Below are 25122 nucleotides of genomic sequence, written 5' to 3'. Positions count from 1 at the left end.
ACACAAATTTTATCTGATCCGCTAAAAGTGGGGTCCAAGGGCGCCGGGCATCGCAGTTTTTGTTACCGCTAAACAGGGGTAATGGACTAAATTGATCGAATGTCACTTAGTGACTTTGACATTTACGTTAGCAAATCGAGATGTATGGCGAGACGGCGGGATTTTGGGTTCGCTGCGACAGTCACGAAGATGACGCGGGCGGCTGCTGTCCTAGCAAGACCTTAGCCGTGCAGCGCACCGGACCTACATCCTAGTTTCAGGTGTGGGGAGCTCGGTTTTCCTTGTAGCAATGGAGACTTGGTGGAGTTTTCGGTCTCTTCAACTCTTTGTCAAGCTTGGCCTACTGTATGAAGACTTTAGATCGAATCGTTGGCACAAAAAGAACCTCATCCCTCCCCGTCTTTTCCTCCACGATTCACAAAATTACAACTCAAAAGCAGGATTCATTGATTCGTAAAGATGCATCTTGCAAATGGTGAACAGACTGTGCGCTACGGTGGGGTAGCACAAGAGAAGACTGAGGTGAAGGTCAACAACAATGGCACCATGGACATAAATGAAAACCGCTCGCACACCAACGGGCGTACACAGACAAACGACAATGACGTCGAATCTAATCAAATTGATCTCACATCTCTCAAAGATCAACCTTTGGATGCAGCACTGGATGCCATCCTCACAGCATGGACTGTCCTCGTGCAAAGATACCAAAGAGATGTATTCCACCAGTTCTCTTGGGGAGTCAAAGGCGCCGGTTCCGACAAGCGCCAATGTGTAGCGACTGCAGATCTGGATCTGCTTAATCACACAAATGCTGCAAGTCTGGCTGCAAAGATCCGCGATGTGCGGTTGAAAGATCTCGCACTGGACGGAGTCTCAATCTTCTTGAATGACGGCACCAAAGACGAGGTAAGGTAGTTCCGCAATTCACACCTCAAACGCTGACAGAAAGCAGTGGACCTTTGAATTGTCAATTGATTTCGGGAAGAGCCCGTTTCAAGCGACATCACAGTGGCTGCCACCAAATATGTCACGACACCAGGCTGTTGCTGAGCTACAGTTCTTCTCTTCTATCATTGATACCCTTTCTCGCGCACCTGATACCCCCATTTCCAACTTCCTTGCTATTTCAGAGTCAGAGCTCGACGAGATCTGGAACTGGAACAGCCCGTTACCGGCAGACCTGCAAACATGCATGCACGAACTGGTCGCAGAGCAAGCCGAGAAGCAGCCTGACAAGAACGCAATTGAAGCTTGGGACGGAAGCCTGACTTACAAGCAAATCGACGACTACTCGACACATCTTGCGCAAATCTTGCGATCGCTGGATGACTCGCCAAACCAAATCATCCCAGTGCTCTTCGAGAAATGCCGCTGGACAATCGTTGCCGTACTTGCGATTATGAAGGCAGGCGCATGCTTCTCACTACTGGATCCTGCTCAGCCAGAAGGCCGCCTACGAACGGTCGTGCAACAAGTCAGTGCGACCACCTTCATTGCCTCAAAGTCACAAGCCTCGCTCGCTGCGCGAATTGCTCCTCAGGCCACTATCATTCCGGTTTCTGCATCGAAGTTCGAAAAGGTCTACGGGCCGTATGCTGAACAGCAGCCCAAGACGACTCTGCCAAAAGTCTCTCCATCAGCAGCTCTCTACATTCAGTTCACCAGTGGCAGCACCGGCCTTCCCAAGGGATGCTTGATTTCGCACAGTCAATACACGTCTGGTGCGATACCGCGAGCATTCGCTGTTGGCTACCGCCCACACTCTCGAGTTCTCGACTTCGCCAGTTACGCATTCGATGTATGCATTGACTCTATGCTCTGCACGACCGCGCACGGTGGCACTCTATGCACACCATCTGATGAGCGTCGAATGAATGATCTCAGTGGAGCCATGCGCGATATGAGGGTGACCTTAGCCGGTATGACACCTTCTGTGGCCCGCACACTTGATGTGGACATCCTGGATCACCTCGACTCTATTGCCCTTGGAGGTGAGGGTACTTCGGCAAGCGATGCCGCCTCATGGGGTAAGAGGACGAGAATCGTGAACGCCTATGGTCCTTCAGAGTGCACTGTCGGCGCCACGATCAATGGCGATGTTGGAGCTAAGCCGTACATCACCATGGGCACGGGCACAGGCGCTGCGATCTGGCTCGCTGATCCAGAGGATCACAACAAGCTTGTCCCAGTCGGTGCGGCTGGCGAGCTGCTCATTGAAGGGCCCATCGTTGGTATGGGTTATCTCAACAACCCAGCGAAGACCGCGGAAGTTTTCATTGAGGACCCCGATTTCCTTACTAAGGGCAGCAAGGGTTTCCCTGGCAGGAGAGGTAAACTCTACAAGACTGGCGATCTCGTTCGATACGACCCTGATGGCTATGGTGAAGTCATTTTCGTCGGTCGCCAAGATCAGCAGGTCAAGCTCCGCGGACAACGTATTGAGCTTGCAGAGATTGAGTACAACATGCAAAAGCACCTTCCCGCTGATACGCAACTTGCTGTCGAGGTCATCAAGCCCGGTGGCACTGGCGAGCAAACTCTCGTCGCATTCCTCGTTGAGCAGAGGAAGAGTGGCATGCGCCATCTCGACGGGCAAGTCTTCGGCAGTTTCTCCAACAAGTTCCAGACGGCCCTCCAGGAGATGACCAAGCACCTCTTCAACGATCTCCCCAGCTACATGGTGCCGAGTGCGTACATCCCTCTATGGAAGATGCCTCTGCTTGTCTCCTGCAAGACCGACAGGAAGAGGCTCCGCGAGATCGGCAACGGAGTCACCCGACAGGATCTCAGACGCTTCAATGCTCTTCTGTCTGAGAAGAAGGAGCCCACCACCGAGATGGAGCTCAAGCTAATCCCCGTGTGGGCCAAGATCCTGGGTGGTGATGCAGACTTCAGCGCCAACGATAATTTCTTCAGCATGGGCGGCGATTCGCTGAGAGCGATGAGACTGGTTCCTGCCGCGCGAGAGGCAGGTGTCGTCCTGACAGTTCCAGACATCATGTTGAACCCTACTCTGTCCGCCATGGCTGCCAAAGCCAGGCCTGTGTCTGAAGAGGACACAAGCGAAGTCCTTCCGTTCTCAATGGTTGGTGAGGACTGGGGTGCGGAGAAGTCCAAGACCGAGACTGCTGAGCTTTGCGCTGTTGATGCCGCGAATATCGAAGACGTTTATCCCTGCACCCCTCTGCAAGAAGGTCTGATGGCGCTGTCGGCTAAGTTCCAAGATGCTTATGTCGCTCAGCGTGTCGCAGACCTTCCTGTCGACATAGCCAACCGCCTGAAGAAGGCTTTCGACCAGGCTGTTACAGACTGCCCGATCCTGCGTACTCGTGTTGTCAACGTCCCTGGACGCGGCCTGTTCCAGGCTGTTCTCAAAGACGGTCAGCTTGTGCGCGAGCACGGCTCGAACCTCGCAGAGTATCTCAAGGTCGATCAAGCCGAGACTATGGACCTCGGCAAGGCGCTCTTCCGTTATGGTGTTGTTCACGACGGGAGCAGCGACAAAGCTCACTTCATCATCACCATGCATCACGCCGTGTATGACGGCTGGTCCATGCCTTTGGTGTTTGATCGCATCAACCAAGCCTTCGTCGGCACTGAAATAAAACGATCTGCGACGTTCAAAAACTTCATCAAGTACCTCACCAGTCAAGACCCTACCGTTTCCAACGACTACTGGAAGGAGCGCCTGAACGGTGCCAGTCCCCATCAGTTCCCGCCCCTGCCACAGAAGGGGTACATCACACGTGCCGACTCGTTGCTCGAACATTATGTCACGGTTCCAACAACGGCACACAGCAAGCTTACCCTCGCGACCATCATTCGTGGCGCGTGGGCACTGACGTCCTCGCTCTACATGGGACACCCAGACATCATCTTCGGCGAGACCCTCACTGGACGCTCCGCACCCGTCAGTGGCATCGAGGAGATCGAAGGCCCCATGATCACCACCATCCCGGTGCGCGTGCGCCTGAACTTGGATCGCCCTATTGCCGAGTTCCTGCAGCAGGTGCACGGCCAGACCGTCCAGCAAATCCCTCACGAGCATCTGGGTCTGCAGAACATCCGCCGCGTGAGCAAGGACGCGCGCCATGCTTGTGAGCTGCGCACTGGTCTTGTTCTTCACCCCAAGGAAGACGAGAACTGGAACGAAGGGAGGACTCTTGAAAACGCTCCAGGTGATGCGTTCCTACCGGCTGATGACGCTGAGGCAGCGAGGGAGGCGTTGAAGTTCAACACCTACGCGCTCATGCTTGTCTGCACGCTCGACGAGAACGGTTTCTTGGTCATGGCCAGCTTCGATTCCAAGTGCATTACCACCCCGGCCATGGAGCGGGCACTTTGCGTCTTCAACCGTATCGTTACTGCTTTCCTCGGCAACCCCGAGAGCAAGCTCGGCGACATCGCCGTTCTGGATCCTGAGGAAATGCAGGATGCGCTTCAACTCAGGCCGAATGATGTCATGACCGACAGCGGTATTGATATGCTATCGCCACCAGTCACTGGCAATGGTGATGTTAAGGCGCGCTCTGCCAACGAAGAGAAGCTCTGTGGTCTCTTGGGCCGCATTCTCGGTATGCCAGAGACAGATATCAACCCCAGTGACAGCTTCTTCGAGCTGGGTGGCGACTCAATCGGAGCGATGAGGCTCGTGTCCGAGTCCAGACTGCAAGGTTTGAACATCTCAGTGGCACAGATCTTCCAGAGCAAGTCTTTGTCAGAGCTTGCTTCGAGCATTGGCAACGAGAAGGAGGATAAGCTCGTGGATGTACTTGCTCGCATTTTGGGTATGCCCAAGAGCGACATCAGCCCAAGTGACAGCTTTTTCGAGCTTGGTGGCGACTCAATCGGCGCCATGCGTCTTGTGTCGGATGCACGAACCCAAGGGCTCACTATCAGCGTGGCCCAAGTCTTCCAGAGCAAGTCTTTGTCTGAACTGGCTTCTCTGGCGCAGGAGACTTCGTCTGGCGAGCCTGAAGCAAATGTGGACGCTCCTTATGCCGCTCTCGGTGCTGATGCCGGCCTCTTCAGCGCTGATCGCATGATCTCCTACGTGGAGAACCCTGAGTGGGACATCGTAGATGTTTACCCTACTCGACCTTTGCAGCAGCTCGCCGTGGAGGGTACTGTGGCCCTGCCGCGCTACTCTCTTCGTTACGAGTTGATCAAGTTCGCGATGGACATCGACAAGAAGAAGCTGGAACAAGCTTGCCAGGAGCTTGTCTCTCGCAACGAAGTTTTGCGTACTGTCTTTGTCGTTGACGAAGGCAAGACGCTGGGCCTGGTAATCCGAGAACTCAGGGTGCCGTACAGCGAGGTTACAGTTCCCGAAGGCGAGGATATCGACACTTTTGTACACAGCCATATCCGAGAAGACATCCAGGCACCCAAACCACACGGATCCTCCTTCGTTGGCTTTACGCTCTATACCTCTTCGTCAACGGGCGCTTCTACCCTGGCGTTCCGCATTTCTCATGCTCAGTACGACGAGATCTGTCTCCCTCTCCTCTTTGACCAGCTCTCCGCTCTCTACGCTGGGACCGAAGTTGTTGAGACATTGCCTTTCACCAAGCACGTAAACCACGTCGTCCTGAACAACATTCCGAAGAGCACTCCCTACTGGCAATCCCTCCTTGCTGGCTCACAGATGTCCGTCCTGAAGCCCGACATCCCTCTCGAGGCGAAGAAGATGGCAGACATCTACCTCGAGTTCGACATCTCCTCGCGACCCAAGGACATTACCATCGGCTCGCTCCCCACTGCCGCGTGGTCCATTGTGCTCGCCAACCGTCTCAACAAGCGCGATGTCGTCTTCGGCGAGGTTGTCACGGGCCGCAACCTCGGCGCTCAAAGTGCTGACCGCATCTTCGGACCCACGTGGCAGTACATCCCCTTCCGTGTGCCGTTCAAGGCTACCTGGACGCATCTTGATCTCCTCAACTTCGTCCAGGCCCAGCACATCGAGTCTGCCGCGTACGAAGGCATGGGCCTAGCCGAGATCGTCGAGAACTGCACAGACTGGGACGCTAAGGAGGTGACCTGGTTTGATACTGTTGTGCACCAGGCGCCTGCTTGGGTTGAGGAACTGCCATTCGGACACGGAGTCGAGGCGAAGTTCGAGACTGTGTACCCGCATGCTGAGCCTTTGAGGGAGTGGAAGTGCCAGGCGTTTGTCAAGGAGGGTGGCAAGAAGCTGGGCATTGAGATTGTCACGTTCGAGGAGTGGATCCCGGTTGCTCATGATGTTCTCAAGGAGGTCGGACAGGCGCTGGAGGATCTGCAGAAGAAGGCTGGTGAGCCTATCTTTGAAGGTGCTGGTGAGACGAAGCAGCAGTCACTCGAGGACTTCGAGGGCGTGATGTAATGCGTGTTTCGCTGTAGATATAGATTTTCTTGGCATCTAGAGTCCTTACTTGTAGAGTCTAATACCACATGTTTCATAGTGCGTCGTACAGTCCTTGCTTCGTCAATGTTGACACGCTCAGTCGCGTCGCCACGTGCTTGCAGCAAGGTAACAGGAGTTTGTCAACAAGGTCTGTCTCGAGGCTGAGGGCTTCCTGGAATGCGTTAAGATGCTGCTTTGATGTGCTACGCGAACAACAGCAGGCGCCAACGATGTGAGGGAAGCACGACAGCCCTTGCCATGCCTGGCCCGATAGAAGAGCGCCCTAGACGTTGGTGATCCAAATCGCCAACAGCTGAGACCTTTGGTATTCATTTGCCATTGTTACCGTGCAAAGTCCCTTCAAATCACTACACCGCACTGCTTTGCGTTCGGATTCATAGTTTACTGCCAGCGAGCAGCCAGAAACATGATGCAGCTCATCTACAATACCCTCACCTTAACCACTCTTGCATTCGCCCTTCCATCACAAGAGCAGCGGGAATTGATCCACACTCGAGAGATCGGCGCAAACGGAGCCTTGATGGCAGCGGCTCAGTGTGACATCGGCCAGCACTACTGCTTCGGCGCGATTATCGACGACCTCAGTATGTCCCATCCTCAGATCTGCATGTCTCTACCGCACCACCACCACTGACGCCCTGCAGAAGTAGCTAAGCAAGACATCCTACACCAGTATTGCGACCAGAAGTATAAGAACGACTGGCAGAGCTGCAATACGTGCAAGAGGCCGTGGGCGATGCCAGACTGCTGGGACGGCCAGGGCGCGTGGTTGAGTGTGTTCGAGTGTACCGGACCTGAGACGTACAAATGGGTGGGGAGATGCGAGGGTGAGGGATCGATATGCTCAGGAGGCACTTGTCGCAAGACGGAGGTTGACGCAGCTGGGCGGTTGGCTCTGATCGAAAGCTTCAGTCCCTCAGGATTGTGAGGCTTGATTTTAAAGCTGTTACTATGGTTAATTTTAATTCTTGGATGTTCAAGCTGCCGGTGTTCACGATGCTCACGATGCATCAACCTCGAAGATGACGCAGTACCTCATCACGTGACTTGTCGGACTTGGCGCAGTCTGCAGCTTGGAACGCCATCATTGCAGGCGCAGCTATCATCAACCCCCATCTCGCCGCCACGCGCCCCGACTGACCTCGAGACAAGCAAGCCTCCGGAAGACTTGTCTCTCTACCGCCATCATGGCACCGCAACAGGACACCATGTTCCGCTCTGCGGATATGTCCTTGACGCAGCTCTACATCTCCAACGAGATTGGCCGCGAGGTCGTCTCTGCGCTTGGAGAGCTCGGCGTCATGGACTTTAGAGATGTACGCGAAGCAGCTGTGATGTTCGGAGATGTGTGCTGACGATGCCAGCTCAATGCGGAGACGACCGCCTTCCAGCGTACTTTCACGCAGGAGATTCGCCGCCTTGACAACGTGGAGCGTCAGCTGCGCTACTTCCACGCCCAGATGGACAAGTCGAGCATCGCGATGCGCTCCATCTACGATTTCAACAACCCCTTCACGTCGCCGTCCGCCTCGGAGATTGATGAGTTGGCCGACAAGAGCCAGAACCTCGAGCAACGCATCGCTTCCCTCAACGAGAGCTACGAGACGCTGAAGAAGCGCGAGGTGGAACTGACAGAGTGGCGCTGGGTGCTCAGAGAGGCCGGTGGCTTCTTCGACCGGGCCCGCGGCCAGACCGAGGAGATCAGGCAGTCTCTCGACGACCAGGACGATGCGCCTCTTCTCCGCGACGTCGAGCAGAACGGCTCCGGTGACGCCTCTGCCGAGCGATCCTTCACCGTCATGAACATCGGTTTCGTTGCTGGTGTCATTCCCCGTGAGCGCATCGCCGCTTTCGAGAGGATCCTGTGGCGTACGCTTCGTGGCAATCTGTACATGAACCAGACTGAGATCCCCGAGCCCATCATCAACCCCGAGACCAACGAGGAGACCAGCAAGAACGTCTTCATCATCTTTGCTCACGGCAAGGAGATCATCGCCAAGATCCGCAAGATCTCTGAGTCCCTCGGCGCCGACCTCTACAGCGTCGACGAGAATAGCGAGCTGCGCCGCGACCAGATCCGCGAGGTCAACACGCGTCTGAGCGATCTTGCCAGCGTTCTGCGCAACACCAAGTCGACCTTGGACGCGGAGCTGACTGCCATCGGCCGCAATCTCGCAGCATGGATGGTGGTCATCAAGAAGGAGAAGGCTACCTACGAGACCTTGAACAGGTTCTCATACGACCACCAGCGCAAGACACTCATTGCGGAGGCCTGGACGCCCACCAGCTCGCTTGGACTCATCAAGTCTACTCTTTCAGACGTAAACGAGCGTGCTGGATTGTCGGTGCCAACCATCGTCAACCAGATCAAAACGACCAAGACCCCGCCCACCTACTTCAAGGTCAACAGGTTCACCAACGGTTTCCAGACCATCATCGACGCTTACGGCACCATCAAGTATCGTGAAGTCAACCCCGCTCTGCCCGCCATTGTCACCTTCCCGTTCATGTTCGCTGTCATGTTCGGTGACGCCGGTCACGGTGTCATCCTCCTGTGCGCAGCTTTGGCTATGATCTACTACGAGCGCAGGCTGGAGCGCAGCAAGCTCGACGAGCTGTTCTCTATGATGTTCTACGGTCGCTACATCGTCTTTATGATGGGTCTTTTCTCCATCTACACTGGTCTGATCTACTGCGACGCTTTCTCGCTCGGCCTTCCCTGGTTCAAGTCCATGTGGGTTTGGGACAACGATGGCAAGGGCCCTACCGCTTCCCGTGTCGAGGGCCACACCTATCCCTTCGGTTTGGATTACCGCTGGCACGATACCGAGAACGACCTGCTGTTCTCCAACAGTTACAAGATGAAGCTCAGTATCCTGCTTGGTTGGGTCCACATGACCTTCTCGCTCATGTGGTCGCTCGTCAACGCACGCTACTTCAAGACGCCTATTGATATCTGGGGCAACTTCGTGCCTGGTATGATCTTCTTCCAGTCCATCTTCGGATACCTGTCATTCTCCATCGTCTATAAGTGGTGCATTGACTGGGCTGCCAAGGGCCAGGACCCACCTTCCCTGCTGAACATGTTGATCTACATGTTCCTTCAGCCTGGTACTCTTGAGAACCCCGACCAGCCGTTGTACGCCGGTCAAGCCACCGTGCAGGTCATCCTGCTGTTGATGGCTCTTATCTGCGTTCCCATTCTCCTTTTCCTGAAGCCTTTCTACCTCCGCTGGGAGCACAACAAGGCCCAAGCTCTTGGCTACCGCAGCATCGGCGAGACTGCCCGTGTCAGTGCTCTCGACGACGACGACGAAGCCAACGGAAACGGCAACGCTAACGGCGGCCGCGAGAGCTTTGGCGATGATGACGACGGCATTGCTATGATCACCCAGGACATTGGCCACGGCGAGGACCACGAGGAATTCGACTTTGGCGAGATTATGATCCACCAGGTCATCCACACCATTGGTAGGTGCACTTATCTTCGCTGCTGCTCTTTACTAACTGTCTCAGAATTCTGTCTTAACTGTGTCTCCCACACCGCCTCCTACCTGCGTCTCTGGGCTCTGTCTCTCGCCCATCAGCGTCTCTCCATTGTCCTGTGGGAGATGACGATGAAGAACGCGTTCACATACACTGGCATAACTGGCTCTATCTTGATGGTCTTCATCTTCGGTTTCTGGTTTGCGCTCACAGTCATGGTTCTCTGCGTGATGGAGGGTACCAGTGCCATGTTGCACTCCCTGCGTCTGCATTGGGTCGAGGCTATGAGTAAGCATTTCATTGGTGATGGTGTGCCGTTTGAGCCATTTAGCTTCAAGGCCCTGCTTGAGGAGGACCCAGTGGAGTAGTCATTTCTTTTGTGTTGTAGGATATCGAAAGCGTAGCGAGTATATAGAAATGTACGACGTGCACATTGCTCCTGACAGTACCAATAAGCGCTCAATGGCCCCGAAATGAAGGATGATCAGCACGCCTCTCTGCGACAAGGAGGCTCCCACGTTCCGGCTGGCTCGCTCCCGTCCAGAGCGCCATTTCCTTGATTGGCCCCAGCAGCAATATCGGGCATCGGAGGCGGCGGAGGCGCCTGTGCGCGTCCCAGATGCGCCCCAGCCATGACAGCAACGCTGCGGTGTACATGCACGACGACAGCTGTTGACGTATATAAGGGCCGAAACAGGACGCACCCCACCCTGCAGCTGCACTCCCCTCTCTCCTGCTCTTCTCTTTCCTCTCAGCAATTCTGCAATTCGATTTGGACGTTCCACGACAGCTGCGACACGGTCCTCGTCTGCTGCCCCGCTTTTCGAGCTTCCCTGCCCCTCAGAGCTACGCGAAAGCTTGTTTCGGAGCATTCTTTCAACTGCACAACATGTCGTTTTCGGCAGATAAGGTGCCAGTGCTCAAGTCAGGGGGAGGACATCGCGAGCGAAGATTCTCGTCCTCCAAGGAGCCGAGTGGGAATGGTGAGTGTTAGAGAATAGGAGTCTGTGAGCAGCTGGCTATGGATACACAATTGATGGCAAATCTACCAACGAAAGGCTTGTGGAGGCTGTCACGGAGCTTGGCCTGGTTGGTCTATTCGCTATCAAGTGTTTATTAGTTGTCGATTCTGTGCATGAGCTTGCTGTAGTTGCTTGTATAAGAACTAACGCCTACAGAACTCAGCTCCAGCATCCACCGAAACTTCCGTGAATCGCACGAGGGCCACAAGCCTCACGCCGGTCTCGACCCGTCGCGCTCTACAACTGGTGTTGTCTGGACGTCCGAACAGGCATACAAGCATGGCTTTGCAGACCACCCCGAGGAGTGGGCCAATCTGGGCCAGGGAGCACCAGAGGTCGAAGACAGCATCCCGAACTGCTTTGACCGTCCCAAGGACGTCAACATCTCTGCGCATGGCCGCGAGTACGGCCCCACGGCGGGTATTCGGCCACTGAGAGAGGCCGTGGCCACGCTCTACAACGAGCACCACCGCAAGTGGCGCAAGAGTCAGTACACGTATGAGAACGTGTGCATCGTGCCCGGCGGCCGCGCAGGTCTTATTCGTATCGCTGCAGTGCTGGGCAACTGCTATCTCGGCTTCTTCATCCCCGACTACACAGCGTACAACGAGATGCTGTCGCTCTTCAAGAACATCGCAGCCATCCCTATCCCGCTTGGCGAGCAGGACCAGTACCACATGTCGCCCGACAAGGTCGCTGAGGAGATCGCCCGCGGCACTTCTGTGTTGCTGACGTCCAACCCGCGCAACCCCACCGGCCAGATGGTCACCAACCCGGAACTGGCCCAGATCCAAAACATCTGCCGCGACCGCGCAACCCTTATCATGGACGAGTTCTACTGCGGTTATAATTACACTACTAACTGCGATGGTACTGTCATCTCTGCTGCTGACAATGTTGAAGATGTCGACGAGGACGACGTGCTCATTATTGACGGCCTGACCAAGCGCTTTCGCCTGCCAGGCTGGCGCGTAGCCTGGGTCATCGGTCCTAAAGAATTTATAGCAGCTATCGGCAGCTGCGGAAGTTACTTGGACGGTGGTTGTAACGTGCCGTTTCAAGAGGCCGCCGTGGAGATGCTCAGTCCGCCACGCGTCCGCAACGAAATGCGCGCCCTACAGATGCATTTCCGCAGCAAGCGCGATTTCGTCATCGGCCGCCTACAAGAGATTGGCTTCCGTTTCCCGTATATGCCGAATTCCACATTTTACCTGTGGCTGGATCTGAGCAGCCTGCCCGAGGGCATCAACGACGGGCTGAATTTCTTCCAGGCATGTCTACTTGAGAAGGTTATCGTAGTCCCTGGTATCTTCTTCGATTTGAACCCGAGTAAGCGCAGGGACCTGTTTGATAGCCCGTGTCATCACTTCGTGAGGCTGAGTTATGGCCCGAGGATGGATGTGCTGGCGAAGGGCATGGATGCGATTGAGCGCATTGTGAAGAAGTGAGTTTTGCCGTTTGCAGTGAGATTTGACAGGAAGCTAACATGCATAGGTACCGCGAGAACCCGGGTCACAAGCATATGCCCATGCGGCCGCGTGGCGGCATGCCATAGAGGATTGGCGCGAGGTTGATTGATACAAGTTAGCACGGCAGATGATAGCGCAATGCATTGTATAGCGTGGAGGGACTCAGTGGAAGATCAACTGCCTCACAAAAGGCTAAGCAAGTACTTGTTCCTAGACTCGCCGGGTGCCGTTGAAACGACGTGTATATTGGCCAGCAACTCCAGTGCACTTTCCGACGCTCAGCAGGCTGACCGAGATGTGGTCAGTGAGTATGCAGTCCATGTAATTTCATATACACACGATACAGTACAGTACAGTACAGCCCTCAGCACTTTGTAGGCTCCAAGCCATGTCCATCGCAGCCAAGAGGCTGCAGAACGATCACCGAACACCTCCGTTCAGGCGCTCACACTCCAACGCGACAGCGTCATGTGAGACCACTAACCCTTCTTCCTGGTACTGCCATTTCGCCAATTGGACGATCGGACGTGCATTCCAGCAACACACAATCTCCCCTCCTATCTCGCTCTCTCAGCCATCCTTCTCAATCGCTCCACGCAGACCCCTTCACCCAAGGTGCCCCTCACTCCCCCTCCCCAAACTCAACAGGCAGATTCATCCCAATCCGCCTCGCACTCAACCGCACGCGCTCCTCCTCACTCATCCCCATGCCGGGATTGTACCGCTCAATCAGCGTCGCATAGGTGCGCTGCGCGTGCAGATACTGCAGGAACTGCGCTGCCTGCGCTGTCTGACTCTCCAGTCTCTGCGTGTCGTGGGGCGTACTCGATGCGGTGGGTGCGGTGGCGGCGATTTGCGCGCGCAGCCTCTTCTGCAGCGGCGACGCGGCGGACAATTTCTGGTGCGTGGTGTGGGTGGTTTGCGTTTTGATGGGGAGCTCGCGGAGGAGCGCGCGGTAGAGGGCGCGGAGCTGTGTGGGCGATGACATTGCGGCTGGTGGTGACGTTTCTCGACGTGACGGCGATGGGACGTGGTGGAGGTGCGGAGGTGCTGCGGCGAAAAGTTCGGGGGTGCGCTTGGGCCAAGCGCAGATGAAGAGGTGCAAGGCGCGATGCTTCTTCTTTCTCGAACGATGCCGGGATTGTCGCCAACGCCGTGGGTGCGGAGATGTGTGCTGAGTGTTGGACAGCAGAGGAGGGGGCTGCGTGTGCGTCCGAGAGCGAGGCCGGCGCCGGTGAAGGAGGATGGACCTGACGACGCCGAAACCATCACGCTCACCGACGGCACCACGATACGCGTACAGACCGGACGCCCGTATGAAGAGCCGCCAGACTCCCCTCCCGACACCACACTCCCTCTTCCGCCACCCAAGCCCGCTCGACACGCAACCCTCGTGCCCTCCACGCCCTCACCACCCCTAGGGCTAACCTCCCACCCCAAATCGCGCACCCGCACGCCCCCCTCCACCCCGCCCACCAACCCGCACGACTACAACTGGTACTTCGACACGGCCCCGCCCAGCGCCGCCGCCAAATATCACGCCAACAGCTTCTTCGAGCGCCACGGCCCGCAGGCCACCCTGCTGCGCAGCATCGCGCACTTCCGCACGCTCCCCGCGACCTCGGTCCCGGAAGTCGCGTTCATCGGGCGGTCGAACGTGGGCAAGAGCTCGCTGCTGAACGCGGTGATGGGGTGCTCGACAAAGGACTTGTTGGCGCGGACGAGCCGTACACCAGGGTTCACCAAGACGATGAACCTGTATGGAATTGCGCCGGAGCCCGGGGTCAGGATCAAGAGCGTGGCGACTCCCGTCGCGTCCGAGCCCTCGACGGCTGTGACCGCAGACTCGCACACGGCACCCACATCCCCGCCCAAGACCGCCGCGCGCGAAACCATCACCGGCCCGCGCGGCCTCGTCATCGTCGACATGCCGGGCTACGGCGCAGGCTCGCTGGCCCAATGGGGCGCCGAGATCATGAAGTACATCCAGTCGCGCAAAGCGCTGCGGCGCGTCTTCGTGCTGCTGGACGCCGAGCACGGCGTCAAGGACAAGGACCGCAGTATCCTGGCCAGCCTGCGCGCCGCGGGCGTCAGCCACCAGGTCGTGCTCAGCAAGGTCGACAAGCTGTATGTGCCGCCGGGCGAGGCGCGGCGGGTGGGGCGGCCGGGGAAGGTGAAGCGCGGGGGTTCTGTGGGGAAGGTTAGGGCGTGTATGGAGGGGTTGATGGGGGATATTAGGCCGCCGGTTGGGGGCGGGGCGCTGGGGGAGGTGTTGGCGTGTAGTAGTGAGGTGTTGGTTGACGGAAGGCGGTTGGGGATTGAGGATGTGCGGTATGCGGTGTTGAAGGCGGTGGGGTTAGAGGGCGAGGAGAGAAAGGGGTTTACGGAGAGTAAGAAGAAGAAGGGGGGTGCTGAGAAGAGGGCGTAGGAGAGATTTTTTGTATAGAAGATACCCATATTTTCTTTCTCGACACATCTTCGCAAGGATTCTTGCACCAGGCTCAGAGTTGGCGACGAACGAATACTCAATGGTGAGCAGATTGACCAGCCGAGCTCAGTGACACCCTCCACAAGCCTCTTCATCGTCCGTTCGACATCGGTTACCTGTCTGTAGCCAACTCTGACCAGACCACACTTAAATCGCTCAAAGTCGTACAGTTGCCTGAACATGTGTACTCATTGATATGTTACTTGTTACTAAAACTCCAATCTGCTCCACCTCGCTATGCAATACCAATAAACTCTACTCCCTCACTCAACCCTTCGCGTTCCAGCGATCATTATACGCATTGACTCCAACAGCGACCTGTCGATAGAACCAGTTTCGGCTACCCTCATCCGCGACCGGGATGAAAGGCCCGTTCGTCCCGCCCTTGAGCGTGATGCTCAGCCCTGTCCGCTCCTTGCTGATCGTCTGCACGTCTTTAAGCGGCACGTCCCACTCCGTCTGCAGCTTCTTCGTGCGCACCATCATAATGGCGTTGTACGTGAGCATGATCAGCACGTCCTTGTTCTGCAACTCGAGATGCGCTATGTAGTCCTCGTTGAAGCACTTGCCGTTGTCGAGCGTCTTGAGCCAGAACTGGCCCAGCGCCTCGCGCTGCGAGTAGGGGCGCACGATGCCGTCGGTGCCGATGAAGCGGGTCAGGCGCACGCGGTCGAGGCCTTCCTGGTCGAAGACGGTCGTTGTGTTACGCACGCCTTCTGCCATGTTGGAAGCAAGATCGAAGGCACCGATTGCAGCCTTGGTCGGGACACCGAGAAGACCCTTTCCAACTCCCTTGACGAAGCCGAAAGCGCCCTCTTTCTCGGCGCCTTGGATGGGGTGGCGAGCAAGACCGCCGAGACCAGATGCGAGACTGTTGGCGAAAGCATTGCCGCCGGCTGTGATGCCGTAGAGGGCGTGCTTGGGCCTGTTGCGAGAACGAGTGTTGCGGCGCTGGTCTTGGAACTCTTTGTCGAGGGTTGCAGCAGACAGGCCCTTCGACATACTGCCAGTGAACTTGGCCATGCTGTCCGAGAAGCCGAACACCGACTTCTTGACAAAGCTCGAAGCACCCTTTGCAATACCAATACCGAGATCCTCTGGGCGATCGGACTTGACCAAGCCTTGGTACGGTTCGTAGAAGATGTCGGCAACACCAGAGCTGATGTTGGTGAACAAACCAACCGGGTTGCCGAGGAAGTCTGCCGAACCGATGATGACGTGGACCTGTCGCAGCGACTCCTGCACGTAGTGGTTCTTGATGTTGTTGATCAGAGCGCTTGTCGAAATGCGAGCATTCTCCAAGATGAGCGAGTTGTAGCGAACCGGCGCGTCGTTGACGTTACCGATAGACATCGTGAGGACGTTGACCGCGAACATGAACGGATTCGAAGTAGTCATGGTGTCCTCGGCGTTGATGCGCTCGGTGCGGACGAACGACAAATCGATCTGCATGGGCTGCAAGTGGAGCAGCTCAAAGTAGACGTCCTGCCCAGACTGCTCCTGCTTTGGCTCTGGAATGTCGAGCGATTCTTCCCACAGCTTGCCTTCTGCTTTTTCAGACCAGGACGCTCCAGGAATGTTGGCGAAGTCGATCATTGCGAAGATGAAGTCCTCGTCGATTTCAAGAGTCATCTGCTGCAGCAAGAAACTGAAGTACTTGATGTACATCACACCATACGAGTCGTCCTTTACCCGGGTGACGCTGGTCTGGAAGATAGGATGCGCCTCCATCTCTTTTCCAGTCTTGGGAACAACACTAGGGTAGAAGATTATGGGGAAGATACCGCCGTAGAGCTGGTTGTCGATCTGGATCCACTTGACCTGCACATTGACCATCTGGTAGAGGGCCGAGTCGGAGTACTTCAGTTCGAGGTCGCGCAGCGTGACGTACACCAGTTCGCGGAGATGACGGTTGACTAGTGAGACGCCAATACCGGCGAGACGCAGTTGCGCCTTGAAAGTGACGTCTGTGTCCTGGTCCTTGACCTCGAAACCGGTGGTGGTCGAGGACGACATGGCACCAGCCTTTTGCTTGTACAAGCTCTTCGAGGGCTTGTAGTTCGAGATCTCAAGCGTCTGTGTTGGACCTTGAGCAACAACATTCAAGTCGATGACCTTCATGCCGCCGCCCTGCTCGCCAGGTGGGATCTTGAATGGGATGAGGGGCCCGATTTCTGCAAGCTTAACGTGACGCTCCCTGCCATTGGCGCTGATCACGATCTCCTTACTCTTCGCTGCAGGGAAGTCCCAGGCATACGGCATTATGCTCCTTGGTGGCAATCGGTACCTAATAGGTCTGAATCCAGAGCCACGGTCGTCTTCGTCTTCATCGAGGTTGGGATTTTGTTGCCAGTACAGGAATTCCTGGTCGCTCATATTCTTAAACGAGAACGGCCAGTGCTTTGTCTCAATGCTGAGGTGAACGAAGATCGTCGCTTGCTCCATCAGAACGTCGATGCGCATCAGCTTCTGGCGTTGACCAGTCTTGGATATCTTGACATGCACGTTGCCGACATTAGAGATGTTGAATGGTGAAGACCACTGGTTGTTGACGCCGGGGTAGCAGAGAGACAACTGCGGTGACCCTCCCTGTCTGAGCCATCGCAGGGGAAGTAGCTCTCCCTTCTTCAGCGTCATCCAGTCGGACTGCCCAGGCTCGCGGATAAGGATCTCTTCGTCGATCCTGTTCTTGACGATGAAGCGCGGAGCGATAGAGACGACCTTTGTCAGGTTGTACTTGCCCTCGCCTTCCGCGACAGACACTCCAAGATGCATGTCCGACCTGGAGTTGGTTGCGGGTATTGAGACTGCGTAGGTACTACCAATGGCGTCGAAACTTTGAGGCTTGCTCCAGCTGGAGTCGCCGACCTTGATCAACGCGCGATTCTTCTTGTTCTCAGATGGGTAGGAAAACATGAAAGGTGTAGCCTTTCCGGCATCGGTCTGGTCGTCTCTGAACGTGCCTTGTGCGCCCGAAGATCGGCCACCACCCAGGAACTGCTGCTGTTGCGACTTGATGTCCAGACTGAGACCAGTACGGTTCAGTACGATGTAGGGGCTGAAGATGGCGACCTTGAAAGCGCCTCCACCGTCAGGGTAGTTGCTGGGAGAGTTAGTATGAACTATCAATCGCTGGTGGCGAACTTACTAGAAGTGCATGTTGAGGTGCAGGGTTGTGTCGTTGTCGTCCTTGACCTCGAGCACCTTCTCCCTTCTAAAGCTTTCTCGGTCGGTGGAGTTGATGATGCCGAATTTGCTAGGCTTGAACGACCCTTCCTGCATCTCGACGCTGACAAGCAAGAGATGTGACAATTCCACGACGTGCACAGGACTAATACCTCCCTTTCGAAGGAAGTTCGTCCAGTCCTTCTTAGTGTTGCTGTCGTAGATCCTGTACTTGAAGTCGTATGGCAGAAGGTTGTGTACCTCCACAGGTGCTTGCAGGCGCAACCGCATGTACGGGTATGTACCAGTCAGCGGATCCTTCTTGTCGTATGCTGCATGCATTTGGAAGTAGAAGGGCGGGGCCTGCTCATCCTGCTCACCGCGGCAGGTGATGGTCCTGGTCGGGCGCTTCAGCAAGTCCTTCCAGAACAGACGCTCGTTCGACCAGGCATAGCCAAAGCCTTGATCTGGCCGGATGACTATCGAGTGCATGTATGCGGATCCAATGGGTGCTGGTCGTGCATCACCGGGCGCAATCTTGTCGATCTTGAGAAGGTGGCCCTCCTCAGGGCTGAACATGCCGATCTCAATGGGAATCTGTGTATTGTTCTCGACCAAGAGCGGGGATCGGAAGGTGATGTTCTTGATGTTGTCTGCCCCGAGCTTCACTTCGACCAGGACACGATGCTGTACCCTGTCTTGCTTGGGTCGCAGGTTGTACAGCGCCTCACCTTCTCGGTGTACTGGAATACGCGACAGGGTGTCGAAACCGCTTCCTTCGAGTCTAATGCCGAGCATGCCAGTCGCGCCGTCCGTGGACAATGTCTCACGGGTCGACATGGGATCTTCGAATCGCCACGGCTGCTCCTCGCCGTCCTCAAGCTTCGCCGCGTAGCCTTCCTGCTCTTTGCCCTCGGCCCACACGTCTAGGCTGAAGCCTGTGTAGTTGCGAATGCGGTACGGCGCGTCGCTAGCGCGAGGCTTAGAAAGAATGTCCTCGTCAGCCGTGAGGAAATCAAACGACTTCGAGCCCAAGGCGATGGTTGCTGCTGTGACCGTGAGCTCCATCGATTTGCGTGAGTATAATTCAACAGACAGACGGTCTGGGTTCAGGTCCTTCGCCATGTGGAAACCGACGCTCCAGGGTTCGATCAGTGGCTCCCAAGCGGATTTCGAGAAGTTGTAGACGTTGATCAAAGTCTCAAGCGAGGTGTCGGCGACCATTGCACTTGTCCAGTCGCGAACATCGACGCCGAATTTCTTAACGCGCCAGTCGAGCATTGGCATTTCATGCACATCGCCGATGAGAACCACACGGAGGCCTTCCAGGCTGACATGCATTTCCTCACGTTTGAGGACCGCTGAGGTGGCTTGGGGTTGCTGCAACTGTGCGTCTTGTTGGCTCGATCGCTTCGATTTTGCAACCGACTTTGCCCGAGGTCTTGTGGTGCTCCCGGGTGCTGTCGATTTTGCCTTCTTCGACGGCGTGCTGGGCTTCAGCTGTTTCGCGCCCTCCTCAGGCAAGTTCTTGCTGTCGTCTGCTTGCATTGCAGATGCGCGGTTGACAATCTGCATGGCTAGCAGAATATCGCGTAGCGACAGACGTAGGACCAGAGGCTCGATGTCAACGTTGATACTAATCAAAGACGACTTCGAGCCTTGGTTGCGGATGTCCAAAGCCGTCTGGATACTGAAGTCGTCGAGAATGCGGAGACGGTTCGTGTCGAAGCGGTCCATGCGGCACAGGAACATGCCAACCTTGTCCACCTGCAGTGTCATGGCTTGCTGCTTCGATACAAGGACTTGTTTCGTGCCCAAGACAATAGCCTCGGAATTGGCAAGCGCCGGGTTGGCGATGAGTACTACCTGCGCGTCTACGAGATTGACACGGAACGAAATGCTCATGCCGTCCTGCGCTGGTTCTGCAGGAGCTTTCGGCTTCTGCACAGCTCTCGAATCAACCTGCGATTCAAGCTCGTCGTCACTGTCGGTATCTTCCTCTGCAAGATCCTCCTCGAGATCCAGCGGTTCATCCGTGGCAAGACCTGCATTGACAAAAGCCTGCAGGGCGAATAGGTAGTCCAATGCCAGAATCATACGTGGACTGTCGATCGTGAGAAGCGCAATAAGGCTGCGGTCTTTGCCACCAGAGATCGATACGCTAGCCATGAACTGCTGCTTGACGTCGTTGTTGATCAAAGACATGATCTTGCGGAACTTATTGGTTCCCATCTGGCGACTGTCGCGGATGGAGAACGACTGAACGACCAGCTCAGCCTCCATGGCACCGTCACTGATCATGCGCACCTTGACGTTGGTGTCATTGAGAGAGAACTTCGAAAGGCTGGCAGCTTCAACATCGCCAATGGGCTCGCCTTCCTTGGACCTGATCAATTCGAGAGCGATAGCACCAACTTTGAACACGAAGTCCAGCTTTGTCCACTTGTCGTCGTCCGAAGATAACTCCGGCCCCTGCGAGGAAACGACGTCTTTTGTTGACTCGCCACTTGGAGATTCTGTAAGTTGTCGCGCAGGTTCGGACGTGGCCATGGGCAACTCCTCCTTGAAATTCTCTTCAATCGCATCTGGCTCTGACGCGAACGCCTGGGGAATCGTACGCGACAGCTCCAAAGCAAACTTCATCTGCTCTGGAGTGAGACGCAAGTTGATGTCTGACATGGATCCATCAATTTCCATGTCCGGCCGGTGTTGACCAGCTTTATGCTCGACCATGGTGATGTTGAAGTCAAGATCAACCTTGTCAATGAGCTCGAGCGCCTCCGAACGGTCGTCCCCGTAATGCAAGTTTGAGGTGAGCTTGATGTTCCTGATACCAGCAGAGATCTTGTTGCCAATGTCGGCATCCTCCGAGTCGTCCAGGGCTGTGAATTCGTTCTTGGCGTAAATCTCACCCAGGTTCGCTGTCAAGGTATCACGATCGGGCTTGTCCGAGATCACCATCCGTGGGAATACAACAATTGGCGTGCTGATCGTGATGTCGAAGTGGAATTTCGCAGGGTTCTGCTGAATCTGAGTTGCTTGATTTGCCGCAGCTTGGCGAGCTGCGTTGAAAATAGCTTGCATCTTGCCAAACTTGACAGCAAACTCCATGATCTTCCGGAAAGGCTCGGTGAGGAAGTTGATCTTGATGGAGCCGGTCTTGAGTGCTACGGACATGTCGTAGCCGGGGTAGCTCTCCGATTTTGAGTCGAATGTCTCGTAGCTGAAGTCTGCGAGATTCTTGCCCTCGATCGTGACAAGTTGGCGCAGCGAAGATGTTTCCGGAACACCTTGGTTGACGTCGTCGATGAGCGACAGGTTGCCAAGTCGTCCACCGATGCGCATTGTGCCGCCGTTGAGCATGATCCCAACATCACCGGAGTCCAGACTCAACGTGGCCAGGCGTATCCCGTCATTGTTCAGTACCACCGCAATACGCTTCAGCTCAGCGCGGATGCGGATCTTATCTGGCTCAGCGTCAGATTGCTTTGCTACCTCCTGTTCGTCGGGCTTTGCGGCGATCTGGGCCTGCTGATTCTGAGGCTGATCTGGATTTGTGAACGTGATGAGAACGAAGTCGAGAAGCGTCAACAAAGTTTTTCTCGTAACGATCAGGTTGATGGTCGAGACATGGACATCGAGGTTCGTAGCGATACCCTCGAATTTTGTCTGGAACTCTGGCGAGTCCTTGTTGACCTTTGTGAACTTCAGCGAGAACAGGTCCTTCTGCTCATCCGCAGAATCGTCTTCAGAAGAGATAATGTTGCGGAACTCCGGTAGAGGGTTCTCCTCAACATGGTCTTCGACCGCCAAGCTCCTCAGGCGGACGTCAGCGCCCATCTCGAACTGCTCTTGGTAGAAGTCAAGGTCGAAATTCTCCGCAATGAGCTCGACAAGCAGCTGGTCGGGTTTTCGTCCTTCAGAGTCTGTCCTGTAAAGCGAACCCTGCAATTTGTCCACTGTGAACTTGAACTCGAAGTTGCGCTGGTGCACGTGCGTGTTCGTGTTCGCAGCTTCACGAGCATCCTCGAACTTTTCGGTAGAGTCCTCATCTTGGTCTTCCGCCATGACAAGCTCATGTTCCTGAGCAGCGAACTGGAACGATTTGGAGCGTGGTCGTCCCTTATCTGACGCTTTCGCATCGGCCGGCTTGAGATTCGACGGACCCTTCGCGCCTTCGGTGACTTGCTTGCTTGTGCTATCATCGCCGAATTTCGGGATTGCAACATCGATGAGCTTCATCAAGTTCTTGTACTTGGCGTCAGATATTGACGCATGGAGCACAGGAAGGTTTCCGGATACGCGGAATTTCGCAAGGTCGGATGCCTTCGGGACGATACACAGCTCAACCTTGAAGTCCATGTTGATCTTGTCGACGATGTGGAAGTTCTTCGATGTTGCATTCTCCTCAAGCTGAGCCTTTGTCTCCTCAATCGAGGGTCCAATGAGTACTTGGGTCGATTGCAGCTTGAGTGTGAACTTATCATACATCAAACTTTCCAACTGCCTGAAGTCTTCCTCGGTATACTGTTGCTGCTGTTTTGACTGTATGTCGCGCAATGTGTCCTTGTCGATGAGTTCGCTTGTTACGCTTGCATGACCGGCATCGAGGATCAAACAGTTGCTAGACTTCTTCGTAACAGAGTCTGGGATGATGATTAGGGGCGCCTGCAGATCCAGCTGTGCGTTGATAGTCTTGTGCTCGGTCAGTGCAAACTCGAGGCCAGCGCGAGTCTGCTGCCGAATGGTGTCAACAGTTGCGCCGGCAGTTTCCATAAGCGCTCCAATAGACTCCATGTGCCGCTCCGGGGGCTTGAAGAACTTCGCGGTTTCCACCACGAATCTGGGGTTGTAGACGAATTCCATACCCTTCAGCTTAACCGTCAGAGCAGTGTCTGCGCTGTCGTCAAGGGGGTTTTGTTCGAAAGTGAGGAAGAAGAACGGGTCTTCAATGTCTTCGTCCTCGTCTGCGTCATCCTCCTTCTTCTCATTCTCGTCATCATCGAGCTCTTCAATGCGCTTGTTGTCAGGCACTGGGGGTGCATCCTTGATTGTGATGACTTGAGGAAAGAGACTGCCCTCTGTTGTGCCGTCGTACAAGCGCATACCTTCGAGAGCGAGCTTTACAAACATCGAGTCTGTGCGTTGTAGGAACTGTGTACTGAAACCATCGAAGAGCAGGCGGAGGATTTCATTCGATTTGCCATGCGGGTCGCGCTTGAGAGTAAAGCTGCCGGTGCGGAGGCTCATGTTGACCTCCATCTTGACGTACTCGCGAGGCATGTCAACAGACTCTGTTATAGCTTTCTTCTCATCCCAGTCAATCGCATCGTAGAGCTCCTTGCGTTGCTCTTCTGTCATTTGGGTGTTGTCGTCGGTGTGCTCTTCCTGCTTGGCACCCCAGCCGATCCATGAGCCCCAGCCCTGCTTCTGCGGCGCCTTCTTAACACCGACGTTCTCCTTGCGGAGCTGGTTACGAGCCAGAGACCGCCAGAACCGAAGGTCTTCGTATGTCAGCTTTCTCTCAAGCTTGTCAATCTCTTCAGCTTCGGCCGGCACGAGCTTCTCTTCCTTCTTCTTTTTCTTGAATAGCTCAATGTAGCGGAGGCGATCGTCTCGGCGCTCCTTGAAGTATGCCCAGCTCCACCTCTTGTTGCGATCGTGGATCTTGTCGAGGACGGCCTGGCCGGCAAAGCGCAGCCACCCAGCAGGGTCTTCTTTCGGCGATGACTTTGGTTGGAACTTCTTGTACTCCTGGTGTCTGATGAAATAATGGAACAGGTCGACCAACATCAATGCGTCGCGGTACTGGTCTTCGTCGATAATGAAACCTAGCTCGTCGAAAAGCAGGCGGGCCTTCATCTTTGGTCGGTCAGACTTGCCCGTCTTGTCCATCTCAAGTCCTGCGCGGCCGCTGATAGGCTTGAGGATGAACTGATGGTCACCAAGCTCAGGGTTGTCGCCTCTTGTAATCATATCGCGGAGAGTCTCGATGAACTCGGAATGGTCGATGTGCTGCTCATCCCTGGTGTCACTACCTTTCCCGGTGCCGAGAAGCTTCGCATCGGTGTCCCAGTATACTGCCAGCGAACCCAGTGTTGCCAGCTTGTGTGTCGAGACGGCAGTGCCCTGGATGAAAGTCGGCTTCCAGTTCTCGTCTGTGCTGATAGCACTGAAGTCGGCGAGGGTAATTCCCAGAGCGAAGGGATGCCCGGGGTCTGATATCGAGTCTTCGTATCGGATGTGGATGTTCTTGATGGTGACCTGGACGTTGTCCACGATAGCGGTCACCATGCTCGCAGTGAAGCTTTGGTTCTTCTGCTGTTCTTCGGCGCTCATGCCTTCTGTGTTACGCTCCTTCAATAGCTCTGCGCTGTCCAGCTTCTCCATTTTCACAGCGTGTGCACGGCGCTCTTCTTCTTCTGCGTCGTAGTCGGCATCCTCCTTCGGCGCTGCCAGCAGAAAGACATCCTCGATCTGCACCTTCAGCGGTTTCCCACGCAGGTTCGACCACGGGATGGAAAGTGTGAGGGAGCCCAGGTGTCCCTCCACAACATTGAGGGGTAGCCGCAGCTGGTCGAGAGCTTCCCGACGGAGCTCAAGATCTCTCAGCTTGACATCACCTGACCAAATGCCGACATTGAGCTGCTTGGGATCGAAGTTCTGGACATACATGCCCAAGAACCTGTTGAGCAGGTTCGAAACAAGACCCTCAAGCATGGCGGCGATGGGTGACCGTTACCGGGTCGGGTGTAGAGTAAGTGTGCGAGTGAGGTGTGGAGAGAGGGTCGTTCGTCACGTCGTTGGACTTCGTGAAGTCATGAAGCTCGTGCGGTGGTGCTTATGCAATGCGAGGTTGGGTATCGTATGTAGGCCGTATAAACAAGGCGGGGTGGGGTGTATTGTGTGGAGCAGAACACGTCGAGGGCAGGCGATCCGCCAACAGTCGCAAGGAGAGTGACGAAATGAAGAAACACTTGCAAGCAGCAGGTTGACGAGACACGGTAACAGTCTGGAACCACGCGTACAAGACAGGTGGAGTCCAGCGATCGCCGCAAGGCAGCTGCAACCCGCGGTGCATGA

The 25122-nt window shown here is 55.4% G+C and overlaps 8 protein-coding genes across 8 annotated transcripts; 5 read left to right on the top strand and 3 right to left on the bottom strand.

The window, feature by feature from the left end:
* The first annotated feature begins 406 nt into the window (after positions 1–406).
* C7974DRAFT_452703 (nonribosomal peptide synthetase 6) lies at positions 407–6591 on the top strand. The gene is made up of 2 exons (XM_046145838.1): positions 407–909; positions 956–6591. Exons 1-2 carry the CDS (start codon positions 460–462, stop codon positions 6365–6367), a joined length of 5862 nt encoding a protein of 1953 aa, XP_045998191.1. The 5' UTR covers positions 407–459; the 3' UTR covers positions 6368–6591.
* On the top strand, positions 6592–7396 carry C7974DRAFT_171021 (uncharacterized protein). Its single transcript, XM_046136153.1, has 2 exons — positions 6592–6993; positions 7054–7396. The coding sequence occupies exons 1-2, from the start codon at positions 6816–6818 to the stop codon at positions 7335–7337; spliced, it is 462 nt and encodes a 153-aa protein (XP_045998190.1). The 5' UTR covers positions 6592–6815; the 3' UTR covers positions 7338–7396.
* A 109-nt stretch (positions 7397–7505) lies between these two features.
* Positions 7506–10331, top strand: C7974DRAFT_423764 (vacuolar ATP synthase-like protein 98 kDa subunit). Its single transcript, XM_046144399.1, has 3 exons — positions 7506–7725; positions 7774–9880; positions 9926–10331. Exons 1-3 carry the CDS (start codon positions 7597–7599, stop codon positions 10261–10263), a joined length of 2574 nt encoding a protein of 857 aa, XP_045998189.1. The 5' UTR covers positions 7506–7596; the 3' UTR covers positions 10264–10331.
* C7974DRAFT_170981 (uncharacterized protein) lies at positions 10097–10913 on the bottom strand. The gene has a single exon (XM_046136152.1). The coding sequence runs from the start codon at positions 10765–10767 to the stop codon at positions 10264–10266; it is 504 nt and encodes a 167-aa protein (XP_045998188.1). The 5' UTR covers positions 10768–10913; the 3' UTR covers positions 10097–10263.
* Positions 10914–11189: 276 nt separating this feature from the next.
* C7974DRAFT_309798 (pyridoxal phosphate-dependent transferase) lies at positions 11190–12472 on the top strand (the record flags this gene model as incomplete). The annotated part of the gene is made up of 2 exons (XM_046138238.1): positions 11190–12361; positions 12412–12472. Coding segments are annotated over 2 exons (1233 nt in total), but the record flags the coding sequence as incomplete, so codon positions are not given.
* Positions 12473–13008: 536 nt separating this feature from the next.
* C7974DRAFT_412412 (uncharacterized protein) lies at positions 13009–13374 on the bottom strand (the record flags this gene model as incomplete). Its single annotated transcript, XM_046143640.1, has 1 exon — positions 13009–13374. One exon carries the CDS (start codon positions 13372–13374, stop codon positions 13009–13011), a length of 366 nt encoding a protein of 121 aa, XP_045998186.1.
* A 144-nt stretch (positions 13375–13518) lies between these two features.
* Positions 13519–14814, top strand: C7974DRAFT_310120 (P-loop containing nucleoside triphosphate hydrolase protein; the record flags this gene model as incomplete). Its single annotated transcript, XM_046138254.1, has 2 exons — positions 13519–14184; positions 14263–14814. The coding sequence occupies 2 exons, from the start codon at positions 13519–13521 to the stop codon at positions 14812–14814; spliced, it is 1218 nt and encodes a 405-aa protein (XP_045998185.1).
* A 327-nt stretch (positions 14815–15141) lies between these two features.
* Positions 15142–24759, bottom strand: C7974DRAFT_412410 (vacuolar protein sorting-associated protein-like protein vps13; the record flags this gene model as incomplete). The annotated part of the gene is made up of 2 exons (XM_046143639.1): positions 15142–17977; positions 18023–24759. The coding sequence occupies 2 exons, from the start codon at positions 24757–24759 to the stop codon at positions 15142–15144; spliced, it is 9573 nt and encodes a 3190-aa protein (XP_045998184.1).
* Between the last annotated feature and the right edge of the window lie 363 nt (positions 24760–25122).

Source organism: Boeremia exigua (assembly GCF_020726555.1).
Source record: "Boeremia exigua strain MPI-SDFR-AT-0100 chromosome Unknown C7974scaffold_5, whole genome shotgun sequence".
NCBI lineage: Eukaryota > Fungi > Ascomycota > Dothideomycetes > Pleosporales > Didymellaceae > Boeremia > Boeremia exigua.
This window is presented reverse-complemented; position numbering and strand designations above follow the sequence as displayed.

Excerpts from the sequence above, each read along its gene's own strand:
- C7974DRAFT_452703 (XM_046145838.1), top strand. The coding sequence starts at position 460 with ATGCATCTTGCAAATGGTGAACAGACTGTGCGCTACGGTGGGGTAGCA. Across the intron at positions 910-955 it reads ATGACGGCACCAAAGACGAG|TGGACCTTTGAATTGTCAAT; the intron begins GTAAGGTAGTTC and ends GACAGAAAGCAG.
- C7974DRAFT_171021 (XM_046136153.1), top strand. The coding sequence starts at position 6,816 with ATGATGCAGCTCATCTACAATACCCTCACCTTAACCACTCTTGCATTC. Across the intron at positions 6,994-7,053 it reads CGCGATTATCGACGACCTCA|AAGTAGCTAAGCAAGACATC; the intron begins GTATGTCCCATC and ends GACGCCCTGCAG.
- C7974DRAFT_423764 (XM_046144399.1), top strand. The coding sequence starts at position 7,597 with ATGGCACCGCAACAGGACACCATGTTCCGCTCTGCGGATATGTCCTTG. Across the intron at positions 7,726-7,773 it reads GCGTCATGGACTTTAGAGAT|CTCAATGCGGAGACGACCGC; the intron begins GTACGCGAAGCA and ends TGACGATGCCAG. Across the intron at positions 9,881-9,925 it reads CCAGGTCATCCACACCATTG|AATTCTGTCTTAACTGTGTC; the intron begins GTAGGTGCACTT and ends TAACTGTCTCAG.
- C7974DRAFT_170981 (XM_046136152.1), bottom strand. The coding sequence starts at position 10,767 with ATGCTCCGAAACAAGCTTTCGCGTAGCTCTGAGGGGCAGGGAAGCTCG.